The 15,971-nt window shown below is 46.4% G+C and overlaps 1 protein-coding gene across 1 annotated transcript in view; it reads right to left on the bottom strand.

Annotated features, from left to right (window-relative positions):
- The window catches only part of LOC119228322 (inactive dipeptidyl peptidase 10-like), a 188,268-nt gene extending 186,150 nt beyond the window's left edge, over positions 1-2,118 (bottom strand). Inside the window, exon 1 of the mRNA XM_037487687.2 lies at positions 1,902-2,118. Within this exon, the coding sequence (XP_037343584.2) occupies positions 1,902-1,961 (60 nt within the window). The 5' untranslated portion in view covers positions 1,962-2,118. The remainder of the gene's footprint in view (positions 1-1,901) is intronic.
- Between the last annotated feature and the right edge of the window lie 13,853 nt (positions 2,119-15,971).

The raw sequence follows: 15,971 nt of genomic DNA, 5'->3' as shown, positions 1-15,971 counted from the left end.
TTCAACGTATGAATCCTCAATGAATTCAGGGAAAATATTTACCTACATTTAAATAGTTATACTGTCGTACATGTCCACAAAACTCCCAACCACCTCCTCCATCAGATTAAAGAGTGCACTTGATTCTAATGCAATAAATGTTTTTCCTGTAGCATGCCCTGTTTATGGAAGCCCATTTCCGCCACAAAAAAAAGAAAGGTGAGAAAGTCGAAATTATGACTTAAAAGGTCGAAATTACAGAAAAGACATAATTTCGACTTTCTAACCCTTCTTTTTTTTTGTGGCGGAAATGGGCTTCCATGCCTGTTAGATTGTCAGTACGTCAGAATCTGATTTAAAGTTTGGATTGCCCAGTTGGATTTTTATTATGTGCAACAGTATTTAAGCTGAAGGTCCAAGTTGACCAAACGCTGTGACAACAACAAGCAGGACCGCTTGACACCACGTTGTGGATTTATGGCAGTGGATTTGTTCCAAAAATCTGATATAACCATTTGTGTTTTTCTTGACTTGCTTTAAGCCCACCAATGGTGTTTTTTTCTTTAAAACTAATTATTTATAGTCTGCTGATCTTGAGTTTCATTTTAACGTTGTGAAAGAGTGTCACGTAAAAAAGCCATGCAAGTTGTGCGTGGCTTTTTTTGTAAAGAAAAAAATCTATATTTTCTTTTGTGACTTTTCCCAAAAGACTGTGTTGAATGTTAGCAAGCTGTCTTTTTGATTTCATTGATTTTATTTTCTTCTTTCTATCCACTGTCTTGCGGCCCTTGACGCTAAAGGCTGCTCTCAGACCTTGGCAATGAACTGATAGAAACGACAACCAAAGCTACACTAAAATGTAGCAGATTTACATCAAATGAAAATCTTGAATGACTTGGCAGCCTCCTGCCTTGAGGCCTGGTCCGACAGCCCGACAGAGACCGCTGATGAACAGTTGGCTTCAGCCCTGGGGGCCAAGGAGGGGAACCCAGCATCAGGAACAAGCGCAGCAGCAAGTGATGGCGGCTCAGGACGTCTAACAGCTCAGGAGAACAATGCGTCCTGCTCACTCATATTTTATGATTCTGATAGAATAGGGTAAGAGCACCAGCACCAGCTTTAAAAGAATCAAATGAAGAAAATTAAAAAAGCTACACTGAACGATTAATTCATGTTCATCTTCCATCCTCTACTGTTTCTAAGCATTCAACCTACTGTTCCAAAATAACAGCATTTGTGTACGACGTATGCAAGCCACTACAGAAATGTTCCACTCTTTCAGCCCTATGGCCTGCCAAGGTGGAGACATTGCGGATACTGCCTCCATCGTCACTGAACAAAAAGAAACGACGGTGCTAATAATTGCGTTACCACCCCCTCATTTTTATCTCACATCATCTGCAAAAAAATATACAATTCACCACGCTCCTCTTCCACTTTCACAAGATTCGCCTTTTGATAAAGCCGGTCGATCATGCACGGCAAAGTTGGGTAACTGATGCGCCATAAAAGTAGATTTGTCCTCTTCTTAACCGCAGCCAAAGAGCGGTCAGTACACAAGACAGCATCTTTCATTTCTTCTCAGCCCCCAAAGAAAATATAATACTAAGGAGTGCGACGTGATGCGAATGTAATCTCGCCACTGCGCCAACAGTGTGCCTCCCGATCCAACACGTGCACGCCGAACGTGGGAACTGAGCTCACTCATCCAAACACGGCAAGGGGAAGCAGGTAAACAAGGGCTTTCTAAGGGTGCGGGGCACACACGCAAATCCCCAAATCCTTGTCCAAGTGGTGTGCGTCAATGCGCATTCCGCGCTCTTCAGACCCGCACAAGTTCGGAGCAGTGCCGCTGCCGATGCGGTCCCTCGAAAGCACAGACAAGTTCCTTGCAGCGCAGGATACAGATTCACGGAGCTTACCTTGATGGGCTTCGTGGACTGACATTTGACCTGGTGCGATACGGTGGCGGTTTGGTTCATCTTGGTGACGCCGACCCAAACACTCCTCTTTATCCAAAAGACACCAAACAGCGAAGAGAGAGACGCGGAGCGACCCCCTCTTACTCTGCAGCGTGGGATGGAGGAGCGGTGCGCGTCTGGAGAAGCGTGTGACCGCGTCTGACGGCAGCCGTAAGTCAGCGTCGCGCAACGCACCGCGGTAGGTGTGATTGCACCTGAATGGCCGGTGATGATTGGTAACCAGGGGCGACCGGAGACCTTTTAGAAGGGGTTGGCTACGTGGTAGTGAAACCCCCACGACAATGTCCCAAGCAAACACGTAATGGAATAAATAAATACTGACAACTGTATCGCTGGTAAAATACATTACGGGTGCTATAATGTCCTAAAACACACACACACACACACAGAGAATACGCTATAATGCTAGACCCTCATAAAATATCTTGGAATATAACAGCAGGACAGCAGTGAAAAGAGACGTTTTTGTGTTGCAATGATGATTACTTTGATTATTTCTGTAAACTCAAATTAATTATTAATTTCAGTTAGTGCTAATAAAATATTACATTTTCTGAATGGGTTATTGTGTTCCATCATTCAAGGATTGTACAACTTGAAATTGTAGCTTTTTTCAAGTAAATGTCACAGATTTTTTTCAGCATAGCTGTGATGTAACATGGATATATTCCCTTATCATGGATGGTGTGGCATACAGAAAAACTGGGCTACCAAGGGAAACTGTGTTACACAGGAAAGCCGCTGAAATGAGGTGATGCCACAGCCCGGGAAGAATTCTGTTACTCCATGACACAGTGAGTAAATGTTTCTGAGGTGGCCTTCAGATACTGATAAATTACACCAGCACAGCCTTCTGGTGTCACAGCTTTGTCTTTAAGACTTTTTTGTTTTTCTGTTATTTCCTTCTTCAAGCATGTGTCCTTGGGTCGGGCTGTGCAAATAATCATGGCTGAGCACAGGGACGGACTGGCTATAGGGAATAGCGGGGTAATCCCCCGATGGGCTGACAGGGTTGGGCTGGTCCACCTCCATTCCCACCCGGCCGTTCGAGGGATGTTTTACAGCTAACATGCCCGTTGCATCTTAACTTGCTTTTGCACATTATACCAGAGGCTGATGTCTTTCCACCAGCCAATAATGCTGTTTGTTTCTGTTTATTTTATGTATGCTCTGCTGTCATTCAGCAGTGTAATAATACCTTGAACAAATGGAAGCTTTTTGGCTTTGATGTAAACTGGAGCGTTGCTGCTAATTTGGAAGCAGGCTACACTGCTAATAAGTCAGCTAATTATATGCAACTTATAGTGGACTTGTTAAGGTAGGTGTAAATTATTGTGGGTGGTCGATTGTACATGTTCTGACTTTCTGGTAATTGCTCCCTGTGTACAGATGTGTAGTGAATAGGCTGTGGAGTGAGCTCAGTGTAAATATGTGAGGGTTGATTTCATGTAAAGGGTGCGCTTGAGTGTGTTGGCACTTAGTCAACAGCTATGACTACGACTATGACTTCACTATGCCATGCCTGAATAGGTGATGAGCATGAGGTTATATGTATGCTATTAGAAGACGAGATAGCAAAACTTGTATTACTTTGACTTTGTGTGTTTCTCATTGTGGTATATGGTCCTGGAGACACCTTCTGTAGCAGGACCTGCCTCACAGGAGTATTTACGTACACTGTGAAAAACACGATAAATGTAATTTAAGAAAACAGTGAAATACTCTAGAATACAGTATTTCTTCCGTAAAAAAAAGTAATTTGTCATTATTAGCATAATATATTTACAGTTGGACTATTACTTTACAAATCATCTTTATTTTTACAGAGTTTTGTACATAATTAACTACTTTAAAGATGTATTTATTTTTATTTATATTTTCTGTAAAAGTAGGATTTTTTCTTTCAGTGTACCCTGCCAGAGGGATATGACTCAGACAGATCTTTACAACTCTATAGTATCGTTGAGAAAGGATCCGGTGTCCAGAGCAAGGAAAGTCGCTATTGGCCTGCAACTATGATTATTATTTTGATTAATCAATTAATCATATACAAAAAAGAAAAGTTCAACCCTTTATTTAAAAAAGTACTCACAAAAAATGTCAGATTCAGATTCAAATCAGAAAACTTAACATGATCTGTTCAAACATCAGAACTTGTTCTCTACACCAGTGGTACCGGCACACAGGGCACCAGGCCGCAAAGAGAAAAAACAAGTAATTTCCGAAAATGGTCATTTTATTTTTTTAAATCACTAAATTATATATTTAATTTATATCTTTAATTAGTGATTGGTTAAACTGCTTCTTTTGGGCCTTTTTTCATTCAATGTGGGGCCAGGCCCCACGGCAGCTGCCACTGCAGTGCAAGTCAAGCTCAAAACAAATGTTAGTTTTTTTTAGTTCTTTTAAAAAAGTTTTATCACATGTAAAATGTAAGATGCTGTGTCTTGCATCCATCTTGATGAGCATAAATTCCTGTTGGTTGTGCATAAAGTAATTTGTGCACAACTGAGATACATTGATGTCACTCGTCAATAACTAATATTGCCTCCCTCAGAACATCCTATGCAGAGAGCTACAGTTGATTGAGGTCATTGTGCATGCATGCTTGGCACAATAGGTTCTTTCAAAGACCTCAAGGTTTTGTTCCATCACCACAAAGCACCATTGTATGCATAGTACTCGAAGCACAGCGGCTGGCAGAGGGGTCTAATGGATTCTTAGTACCTGCAGGGAAAAACTGGATTCTACCAACTAAATGAATGAATATCGTGTCTTCAAGCTGACTGAGCTGAGTGTCACAGCAATTCCTGAGAGCTTCTAAATAAATTAATACCAAACATGCAAAAGTTTCATCTAATGGATCTATAGAACTTTTCGAACGTTTACTGAATTTTCTAAGCTGAGACTGTTCTAGTATTTTAGGTCCAGTACCCACTGATACTACTAAAACCACATTGCTATGGAGACGATAATCAGTTTTTATTCAAGTCTGCATCGTATCAGAATGTATTTATCTGAAAAGAAAGGAAAATATTGTATTCAATATTGGGTATATTCAATACATTTCGTTTTAATACAGCACAAGTGTTTTCTTAGATCAGTATAACAAATAAAGAAACTCCAAAAGGAAATGTATAAAACAAAAATAGAATGATTATAGCATAAAGACTCACTGCATGTGAGAAACGGATACCTTTGCTAGACAGCAGAAAAGAACAGTCAGGGCCAAGAGAGACCGCAGAATAGATATAGTTGCGGAGGGGTTGACCAGGTTCATTCAGACCAGGAAACAGATGGTCACAGTGGTGTCGCTTGACTGGTCACATTTGACCGGGTCACGTTAGATCGCTGAACATACAAGGTGTTGCTTGACCACCTCAGACCCGGGATTGATATTTTCTGGAGTGACCGGTCGCGAGACCTCAACATCAAGAAAAGTAGTCAATTTGACTGGTCTTGTTAGACAGCTAAACAGAAATGATGTCACTTGACGGGTCGATGGAAGGACCTTCTTTTGGAAAGGACATGGTCTTGTTAGACCAGGAAACAGATATGTTAAGCCAGGCAATACAAACCGAGGAAACACAGCCACGTTAATACAGGTCACGTTCACAAAGGAAATTTCTTACTCAAGGGAGTTTGCAATGAGCTACAGCGGTCCCCTGCAATGCTTACAAGTTCAAGGAACTTGATTTGCCAGTATTATGTTCAGATCAGGGCGGATGTAGGACCATAGTGGAGGATGACAACCGCCCCAACTGCTGCACGGTACTAACTGATGCCTCTGCTGGCAGCTGAAGTAGCCGCCCCTATTTTAAACGAGTAGTGCTGTGGTGATTAGTTATTTTGAAATGATACCGGAACCAGGAATTTATTTACTTATTATTTACTTGTCTCCTCCCTTCAGGAACTTGCTGTCTCAGGCTCAACCTTGATGGCCGGTAACCTGGAGAGCATCTGTGTCGGATCCTTGTCCTTTTACTACAGGTGAAACTCGAAAAATTTGAATATCGTGCAAAAGCTCATTTTTCAACTTAAAAGGTGAAACTAATTAGTGTGTGTGTATATATATATATATTATAAAGCCATAATCATCTAAATTATATCAAATAAAGGCTTGAAATATCTCACTTTAGAAGTAATGAGGCTATATAATATATGAGTTTCACCTTTTAAGTTGAATTACTGAAAGCTTTTGCACAATTTTCAAATTTTTCGAGTTTCACCTGTACTAGAGTTCCTCAGAGCTCCGTCCTGGGTCCCCTCCACTTCTCAATCTACACCAACTCTCTCAGTAGTACTAAGTAATGTGGAGGCAGAACATTAGATACTTCAAACATGGGAGAGCGGCATTAACAATTAACGAGGAAGCAGACATCAGTGTGCCACTGCTAGCAACGTTACTACAGAAACCCTATCAGAGGGCGGCTGCTAGGGAAGCTACTACGCCGAGCAGCATGTGTCTTTATTAGGCTACTGGCTCGGTGTGCAACACTGACATTTTCGCCAAGATTTCAATGCTCCAGAGAAAATGTTATATTTTGCCTCTGGTGCTTGCTGAAATGACAAATGAAGCTTAGGCGAAAATTCAGTCAGGAAGACTGGACAGGCGTTGCCGTTCCCGGGTGACGTCCTCTCTCCCTGGGGGCGCACCGCCAGCTGATTAGGGGCGGGGTCGGGTAATACCAGACGTGGGCGCAGCACTCGTTGGCATCGGCGGTGCCGGATCATACACAGGGTAGGACATACATTTCCCAGGCAGCAAACGTGTCGGCACGTCCTCGCTCGAAAATTTTAAGAGCGCAATATATCAATCTTGTGTCCATCATCCTCCCATCCCCAGAGTGCGACGTCAGCGTAACATCGGGGGTTAATATTTCGGCTGTATTCAAAACCGCCGATCCACGCTTGAACAGGGAGCTATCGATAGGACAATTCCTCGTAGCATTTGGAATATATCGGGACGTTATTTGCGCCGTTTTTCCAGACCAAAGGCAGGAGTTGGACGCCTACATGGCACTAATTGGTGATCTTAGCATCAATTACGAGGGACATGTTTTTTATCGGTACCACAAAGCCTTTTCTAGAAAGGCAGCCTTGTTCATTAGGCAATATAATATCCGGCTAGCTTGGTCCGTAATGGACATGGTGTCACGGTTTGGTTCTCTTTCCTGTTTTATTTTGCAGTTTCATGTCTCTTGTGTCCCTGGGTAACTTCACTTCCTGCCTTGTCCTGTGATTGCCTGATTGTTTCCACCTGTGTCCAATCACCTGCACCTCCCTAGTGTATTTAAGCCCTGTGTGCCTGTTGTCCCTTGTCGCATCATTGTCTATGTTAATGTTCAGTCCTACCTGCTGTTGGAGCACCGCGTCTTATTTAGAATAAAGAGCACTTTTGAAATCCTGCGTTTGAGTCCTGCTTCAAACTGTACCAGCAGCAACTCGAACCTTGACACATGGAGTTACTGCTCATGGTCGCCGGTGGTATGCAACCACTGGCATGCGGTTTGTGCGGCCGTACGGGTCACCTAGCGGCACTTTTCCCGTCGGCGGCATTCCAGTCAACATCCCACGAGTACATCACACAACCACAGCAGAGCAGGGGGCTCCGCGAGGACGCCTACGTGAAACCCCTGTGACAATAAGTAGGTGATTAACGAGCCCCCGGTCGGGGTAGAAAGCTAGCTCTTTCTCCAAGGGCCTCAATGTTTATTGGTGTCGAGGGATGTATTTTCAGAATGTTTTTGCCCCGCCCCTCCGTGGGATCCCGACGGAGCATTGAGGGCAGACAGACCGTGGATGCGCCTCCTTGCACATGCTGCAGATATGAAGATAGTGGCAATTTTTGTACGTACAGACATTCTCATTGAAACTGAGACATACAGGATGTAATCTACTGCTGGTGGTGGTGTCATACAGTCCGGCCAGGCTGGGACTTTCCTTGTTTCCGTAGCCACGGACCCAAGAGCGCTGTCCTAGGTGAACGTGACCTGGCTTAACGTGTCTGTGTTTCCTAGGTTTAACGTTGCCACATCAATTAACCCTAAAGATGTCCGAAGGACCTGTCAAGCTGACAATACTGTTTTGCGGTCTCCCGGGACTAGTCAAGCTGACTACCGTTCCGTTTAGCTAGGCCCTCGATATGTCCTGCGGGTTCCCTTGCCCCTGTGTCCTTGTAAGTGTTTCAACAAGATCTTCCTCGGTCCTTTCCTTGTTAACTGTGGCCGCTATCGGCTCTTGACTCTCCATAACCCATGATATGTTCCCGTACCAAGCTAACCCATGTCCCTCCAGCTCCGACCCCTCAGTGGCTGTAAGTATTTATTTTTTTCTTCATTAAATAAACCTGTTTTGGGGGATATAGCTCGGCTCAGCATCCCGGCCCCTGTTCTATCCTACAGCAGGATGGAGTCCAAGCCCCAAACACATTGTAATAGCAATATTTATGCATGTTATAATAAAGCAGTGTTCAAACTTCAAGTCTCTCCGGATTGAAATAACGGCAACAGCTTTTAACATTAAACAGCACAGAAATGTATCTATCATTTTACGGCATACCCACATAGACAGTGAGGCCCCAGGGGCAGGCATTCTCACTTCTCCAGTTTTCCTGACTGAATTTACCCCTAAACTTCATTTATGTGACTTATTTCTGAGTTTTATTTTTTATGTTTAATGCAGCACATACACATCTTAGATCACAGGTCACAAGTGTGTTTATTTTTTTTAAGGGATTCCTTCTGAGTCAGATCTAATCTGTGAAAAAAGATGTATTAGGTTATAGAATATTAATCTAAACATGGATGGAGGTGATGGGCTGGTCGAGCCTCAGGGTTTTGCCTCAGCCATTGTGATAGCTGGGAAATTGATCTGTAGGTCGCTGCCTGCTTCATTCTGGTCTATCACATCATGGGGTAATCTGGTTTTCATCTTGTTAGGCAGAATCCCACTGAAAGATACGTTATTGCCTCATCAATTCGCTTTACCTTCCGTCGCCAGAGAGCAATGTGTTTTTAATGAGCTGCCCTTGCCTTTATTCTGCACTCCTTGTGGCAAATTTATTGTCTATGGCAAGGGAAGCAAGAGATTGCAGGTTTGTTTACAGACAACCCCAGGTTATTTAAAAGGAAAAGTGGACCAGGACCTCACACCTGTGCTGATGAGCCTCATCCTGGGGTCAATGTTCCTAGATCTGCAAGATCTGCCACATTGAACCGTTGCAAGAGATTTACTGAATTTAACTGGAGTTGACATATTAACACTGTCTAATGTGTTAAGAACTTAATTGATGCAAGGTACCGTATTTTCGTGACTATAAGGTGCACTGGATTATAAGACGCACCTTCAATGAATCGCCGATTTTAGAACTATTTTCCTATATAGGGCGCACCGGATTATAAGGCGCATAGAATAGAAGATACTGCAGTAAAAAGTTTGACTGGGGTTGCGTTATGCATCCACTAGATCGGGCTGTGCTAAATCAAACGTTTTTAAGCGTTCACTCCCATGGTAACGTTGTTCAAAGGTTAATGTGGATATTAACAATATCTCTGAAACTCCAACTTTCGTTCTTGATTAATGAAAACATTCTTGGCAAATGCTTTCGTGCATCTTGCACCGAGAGGCAGCGCTGGAACAGACGGTGGCGCCTCGCGGCGGACCGTCAGCTCGATCCCGAGATCCAACTACGCTAACTTTACTATATATAACTATATAGTAAAGTTAGTTATATATAACTAACTTTAATATACGCTGTTGGAGCTGGAATTACCGCGGCTGCTGGCACCAGACTTTCCCTCCAATGGATCCTCGTTAACCAGTATGGATCAACCAATTGATCCATATATATGGCGCTCCAGATTATAAGGCGCACTGTCGTTTTATGAGAAAAAAATAGGATTTAAGTGTGCCTTATAGTCACGAAAATACGGTAAGAGGTGGCAGCCTATAGCTGTGTTGGCTAGTTTGACAAGAACTTTCCTAACAGTCAAACATCAAGCAAGTGCAATGCAAGAAAGCAAATAAGTTACTGAATAGTCCAGCACAAATATCTACATGCAAAGTTACCTGCAGTTTCACTCATGTGGGCCTATGTGATCAGGAGGTCAGAATGCACACAAAATTGTACAAAATAATACACACTAGATGCAATTTTCATTGTTGTTTTTCCATAAAGGGGAGAAATTGCCCTTTAATTATGTGTCCATCTTTAATGTACCCAGGTATAGTATCGAAGTCAGAATTTTGGTATCGGAACAACCCTACTCCCCACTCACCCACAGTCGCACTATGTTTATCTTTTGTGGCATCACACAGGGCCAAGTAGTAGATGGGTGCTACTTCCCCTTTAACGGACAGCTGCCCCCTACAAAATGGCGCCAGCAGACTACTTACAGCTCCCAGAAGGCATCACCACTTACACAGGTGTAAGTGTTTTAGCCACCTGATGAAGGCCGGACTTAAGGGGAGGATTTGGAAGAAGAAGGGGCGACAATAATAATAATAGAATAAACTTTTTTTTATACCTCATATGGAACTCGATGGTGGGTTTTTTTCACCTCTCATGCACTTCTCCTCCCTAGTTGGCCGTAACACTTTACATTTCTTTTATATAAAGAAATCTTTTTTTCAACTGAGAGCTCATGGTCCGGTGCCGCTATGGAAGATAAAATGTAATGCATGCGAATCCTCAACTGATTTTAATTCCAATTCGAGCGACTAAAGCTTGCCAAAATATCTGCAAAAAATGAAGCTTAGGCGAAAATTCAGTCAGGAAGACCGGACAGGCTTTGCCATTCCCGGGTGACGTCCTCTCTCCGTGGGGGGCGCACCGCCAGCTGATTAGGGGCGGGGTCGGGTAATACCAGACGTGGGTGACGTAATCGCAAACCAATTGCATCAGTGCTGGTGAACGTTAAAAGACTGTTCTCCCTTTGCTGTCAGTTGTCATTCCAGCGCGCACCAAAGGCGTAATAGTCCTAGGAGAAAGCAGCGATTTTCACGACGAGAGAATGTCCGATTCGGACAGCGATCCTTTCCGGAGACGCGAGTCTCCAGAACCACAGCCGGCGAGCAGCCCATCTAGCGGCCGGCGTAAGAGCGCTCGCCTTACGGGGCGCATCGGCTCCGCAACGGATGAGCGAGCAATCATCCTCACCCAACTTCAGGAACGAGGCGTTGTTCCAGCACCGGGGCTCCCTCTCTCGCAGCTGCGGGACTTGGTGAAGCTCACAGCGGGCGGAGAGCGTATCGATTCCTCCCCACCGCCCGCGCCAGGGCGGAAGCGAACCCGGAAGTCGGGACCGAAAGAAGCGACGCAGGCGAAGCGGGGGAAAACTACAACCCGGGCTAAGGCTCCGGCAGCCACGGCGGGCACGTCAGGTTCGGACGACACGGTAGTGTCCAACAACACGGTAATCGCCACGTTACAAACACTGGTCAACACCATGGGCACCATCGAGGCTCGACTGCAGCACCTAAGCAATAGGCAGCCCAGTCCGGTCAACACACTCAGCGCAGACATCCATGAGTCCAGGGGACTCATATCCGGCATGGATAATCAGCCTTCCACGTCGGCACAAGGGGAAACTGCGCAGCTTTCGTTGGCATCGACAGTACCGGATCAGACGCAGGGTAGGACCTACATTTCCCAGGCAGCAAACGTGTCGACGCGTCTTCGGTCGAAAATTTTACGAGGCGAAGATATCAATCTTGTGTCCATCATCCTCCCATCCCCAGAGTGCGACGTCAGTGTAACATCGGGGGTTAATGTTTCAGCTGTATTTAAAGCTGCAGACTGACACTTGAACAGGGAGCTATCGATAGGACAATTCCTCGTAGCATTTGGAATTTATCGGGACGTTATTTGCGCCGTTTTTCCAGACCAAAGGCAGGAGTTGGACATATACATGGCAGTAATTGGTGATCTCAGCATCAATTACGGCGGACATGTTTTTTACCGGTACCACAAAGCCTTTGCTAGAAAGGCGGCCTTGTTCATTAGGCAATACAATATCCGGCTAGCTTGGTCCGTAATGGACATGGAGCTACTGCTCATGGTCGCCGGTGGTATGCAACCACTGGCATGCGGTTTGTGCGGCCGTACGGGTCACCTAGCGGCACTTTGCCCGTCGGCAGCATTCCAGGCAGCATCCCACGAGCACATCACACAACCACAGCAGCCCGTCGCCCAGCGGCAGCAGGTGAGCAGGGGGGCACGAGGTCCCAACAATAGATTACACTCCCGTATGTCTCAGTTTCAATGAGCAGGTCTGTACGTACAAAAATTGCCGCTATCTTCATATCTGCAGCTTGTGCAAGGAGGCGCATCCACGGTCAGTCTGCCCTCGACGCTCCGTCAGGATCCCACGGAGGGGGGGGGGCACGTGGTTCAAAAACCTTCTGAAATTACATCCCTCGACACCAATAAACATTGAGGCCCTGGAAAAAGAACTAGCTTTCCACCCCGACCGGGGGTTTGTTAATCACCTACTTACAGGCCTATCACAGGGGTTTCACGTAGGCGTCCTTGCGGAGCCTTCCAAGACGTACATAGCAAAGAACCTCCAATCTGCAATAGAAGACCCAGAGACCGTTGCCAACCTAATCAAAGAGGAGGTAAGGAGAAAGTACATTATTGGCCCCTTTAAGGCGGCACCTTTTGCTATATTTCGGACGAGTCCAGTAGGCATTGCTACGGGAAAATATTCAGGGAAGAGAAGGCTAATATTCGATCTGTCCACCCCGCATTCTAGCGTTATTCCGAGCATCAACAGTCTAATTCCCCCGGAGCTGTTCTCCCTCCATTACGCGTCAGTGGATAATGCCATCAGCTTGATTAAACTGGCGGGGCAAAGTGCGTGGCTTTCAAAGGTGGATATAAAACATGCCTTTAAAATTGTGCCCATACACCCGGGTCAATGGCATCTCTTCGGGATCCGGTGGGAGGCGAAATTCTATTTTGCAGTGCGGTTGACATTTGGGTGCAGGAGCAGCCCGTGCATTTTCAACAAAGTGTCTGAAGCGCTCTGCTGGATCTTGCTGAACAGGGCCAGAATCCCGTCAGTACTGCACCTGTTGGATGACTTTCTGGCGATCGATTCCCCGCAAGAGAATGAGGGGAAAACAATGGGGCCAGAGACACGTCTTGAATTTCTGGGCATTACGTTAGACACAAACGAAATGAAAGCATCCCTTCCCATGGCAAAGTTGCTACGCATTCGCGAGTTTACCAAGTTATGCTGCGGCGCGGGCACCATAAGCAAGCAGCAGCTACTCTCCCTCCTAGGCCATCTCAACTTCACTATGCGCGTGCTTCGGCAAGGGCGCTCGTTTATCTCACGCTTGCTGGACTTGGCGGCCTCGGTACCCAGGCTGCACGAGCACATTTTGTTAGACGACGGTTGCCGGTCCGACCTACGGTTCTGGTCTCGTCTGCTCGAGCACTGGAATGGCGTGACCTTCTTCTACAACGACATCGTGGAGTCGATAGATTCAATGCACTTATTTACAGATGCCGCGCCGTCTGCCGGTTTTGGGGGGTTCTATCAAGGCCAGTGGTTCGCCGGCCACTGGCCAGACGTTTTTTCCAGCTTCGAGACCGCAATAGCACTATACGAGATCTACCCAGTGGCAGTAGCCTGTTCCATTTGGGGAACAAATCAGAGGCCCACGCAGTGCCCGTAACCGTCCCAGAGTGTCACACCTTGATGCTTTCATAGGAACAGGTCAGTTAGCACCCTACCTGGAGGCCGCCCGGTATTATATGAGGAGGGGCCTAGCACGGTCAACTATAAAAGCATACGATTTTGCGTGGCTCACTTTTTCCACGTTTTGCCTGTCCGTTAGCGTGCCGGTTCAACCCGTGTCCATTAAAACTGTGTGTGCGTTCATCTGCTACTGTACCGATGTGCGGCATTTCAAACCTCCTTATATCCGTAGCCTGCTGGCCGGAATTCAGTTCAACATCAGGTGTTCTGACCCAGAGTTTCCAAGCCTGTTCGCTCACATTAGCATCAAGCTACTACTGAAAGGCATATCGCAAGGGTTGCCACAAATTCCCGACTCTCGGCATCCTATCACCCTGCCCATACTTCACCGGATGCTGAGCAAACTCCGGGAGGGGGTATTTGGTCACTATAGTGATACCTTATTAGAGGCAGTCTTTTCACCAGCCTTCTATGCCTTCCTCAGATGTAGCGAATTCACCACGTCCGGCAAAGGCTTTCGCCCTAATTATGACCTCACGGCTCAAGATCTGACCTTCTATCCGACCCATTATAAACTGCTGCTTAAACACTCCAAGCGAGCAAGTGATTGTGGCGCGGACGGAGTCTGACTTTTGTCCATTTAAGGCTATGCTTGGGTACCTCCGTGTGAAACCTACTAGTGGGCCCTCGGCTCCGCTATTCCTCACACCCTGCCATGCGCCGCTATCCCGAACCTGGTTTTGCCATCACTTGGACATCATACTCACTAGAAGCCACCTATCCCCGCAGCACTACTCGGGACATTCTTTTAGAATAGGGGCTGCCACTTCAGCCGCAAACCAAGGCATTCCGGTGACCACCCTGCAGCAAATGGGAAGGTGGTCCTCCTCCGGTGTAACGGCATACATTCGCCCCGACCTGACCACCATACTGGCCCAGCAAAGAGCATTGAAGCCCTAACCTATCCGGTAAGCGTGCATATAACTGGTGGTGGTGGTGTCATAGTCCGGCCAGGCTGGGACTTTCCTTGTTCCCGTAGCCGCGGACCCAAGAGCGCTGTCCTAGGTGAACGTGACCTGGCTTAACGTGTCTGTGTTTCCTAGGTTTAACGTTACCTGGCTTAACGTGTCTGTTTCCTGGTCTAACGGGACCACATCAATTTACCCAAAAGATGTCCGAAGGACCTGTCAAGCTGACAACACTCTGTTTCGCGGTCTCCCGGGACCAGTCAAGCTGACTACCTTTCTTCTTCGCGGTCTCACGAGGCCAGTCAAACAGACTACCTTTCCTTTTAGCGGTCCCGCGACCAGGTCACACTAGATTAGGGCTAATGGCCTGCCTGAGCAGGGCCCGGTCCAAGCTGGACCCGTCAAGCGACGCAGGGCTGTTCAGCGGGCTTACAGGATCAGTCAGGGATACCATGTGACCATCTGTTTCCCGGTCTGAGCGAACCCGGCCAAGTTGTTCTGTGAGGGGCCCTCCGCAACTACGTCTATTCTGCGGTCCCCTTGACCCTGACTGTCCTGTTCTGCGTCTAACATGACCACATCTATCTTGTCTGCGGGCTTACATTACCACACTCTGTCCTTGCCGTGGGTCTGTCTCGACCCCAACCTATAGCGTCCTTTGGTCTAGCAGACCCTCTCTTTTACTTCGGGATCTGTTGAAATCCTACCATGCCTTACTGTGGCCCAGCTAGGCCCTCGCTACGTCCTGCGGCTTCCCTTGCCCCCGTGTCCTTGTCTGTGTTTCCACAAGATCTTCATCGGTCCTTTCCTTGTTAACTGTGGCCGCTATCGGCTCTTGACTCTCCATAACCCATGACGTGTTCCAGTACCAAGCTAACCCTTGTCCCTCCAGCTCCACATCAAATCCAGCTAGGACCCCTCAGTGGCCGTAAGTATTCATTTTATTCTGCATAAAATAAACCCGTTTTGGGGGATATAGCTCGGCTCAGCATCCTGGCCCCTGTTCTATCCTACAGCAGGATGGAATCCAAGCCCCACACTCATTGCAATAGCAATATTCATGCATGTTATAATAAAGCAGTGTTCAAACTTCAAGTCTCTCCTGATTGAAATGAAGCTTAGGCGAAAATTCAGTCAGGAAGACCGGACAGGCTTTGCCATTCCTGGGTGACGTCCTCTCTCCGTGGGGGGCGCACCGCCAGCTGATTAGGGGCGGGGTCGGGTAATACCAGACGTGGGTGACGTAATCGCAAACCAATTGCATCAGTGCTGGTGAACGTTAAAAGACTGTTCTCCCTTTGCTGTCAGTTGTCATTTCAGCGCACACCAAA

The sequence above is a fragment of the Pungitius pungitius genome, chromosome 10, assembly GCF_949316345.1.
Source record: "Pungitius pungitius chromosome 10, fPunPun2.1, whole genome shotgun sequence".
Lineage (NCBI taxonomy): Eukaryota > Metazoa > Chordata > Actinopteri > Perciformes > Gasterosteidae > Pungitius > Pungitius pungitius.
This window is presented reverse-complemented; position numbering and strand designations above follow the sequence as displayed.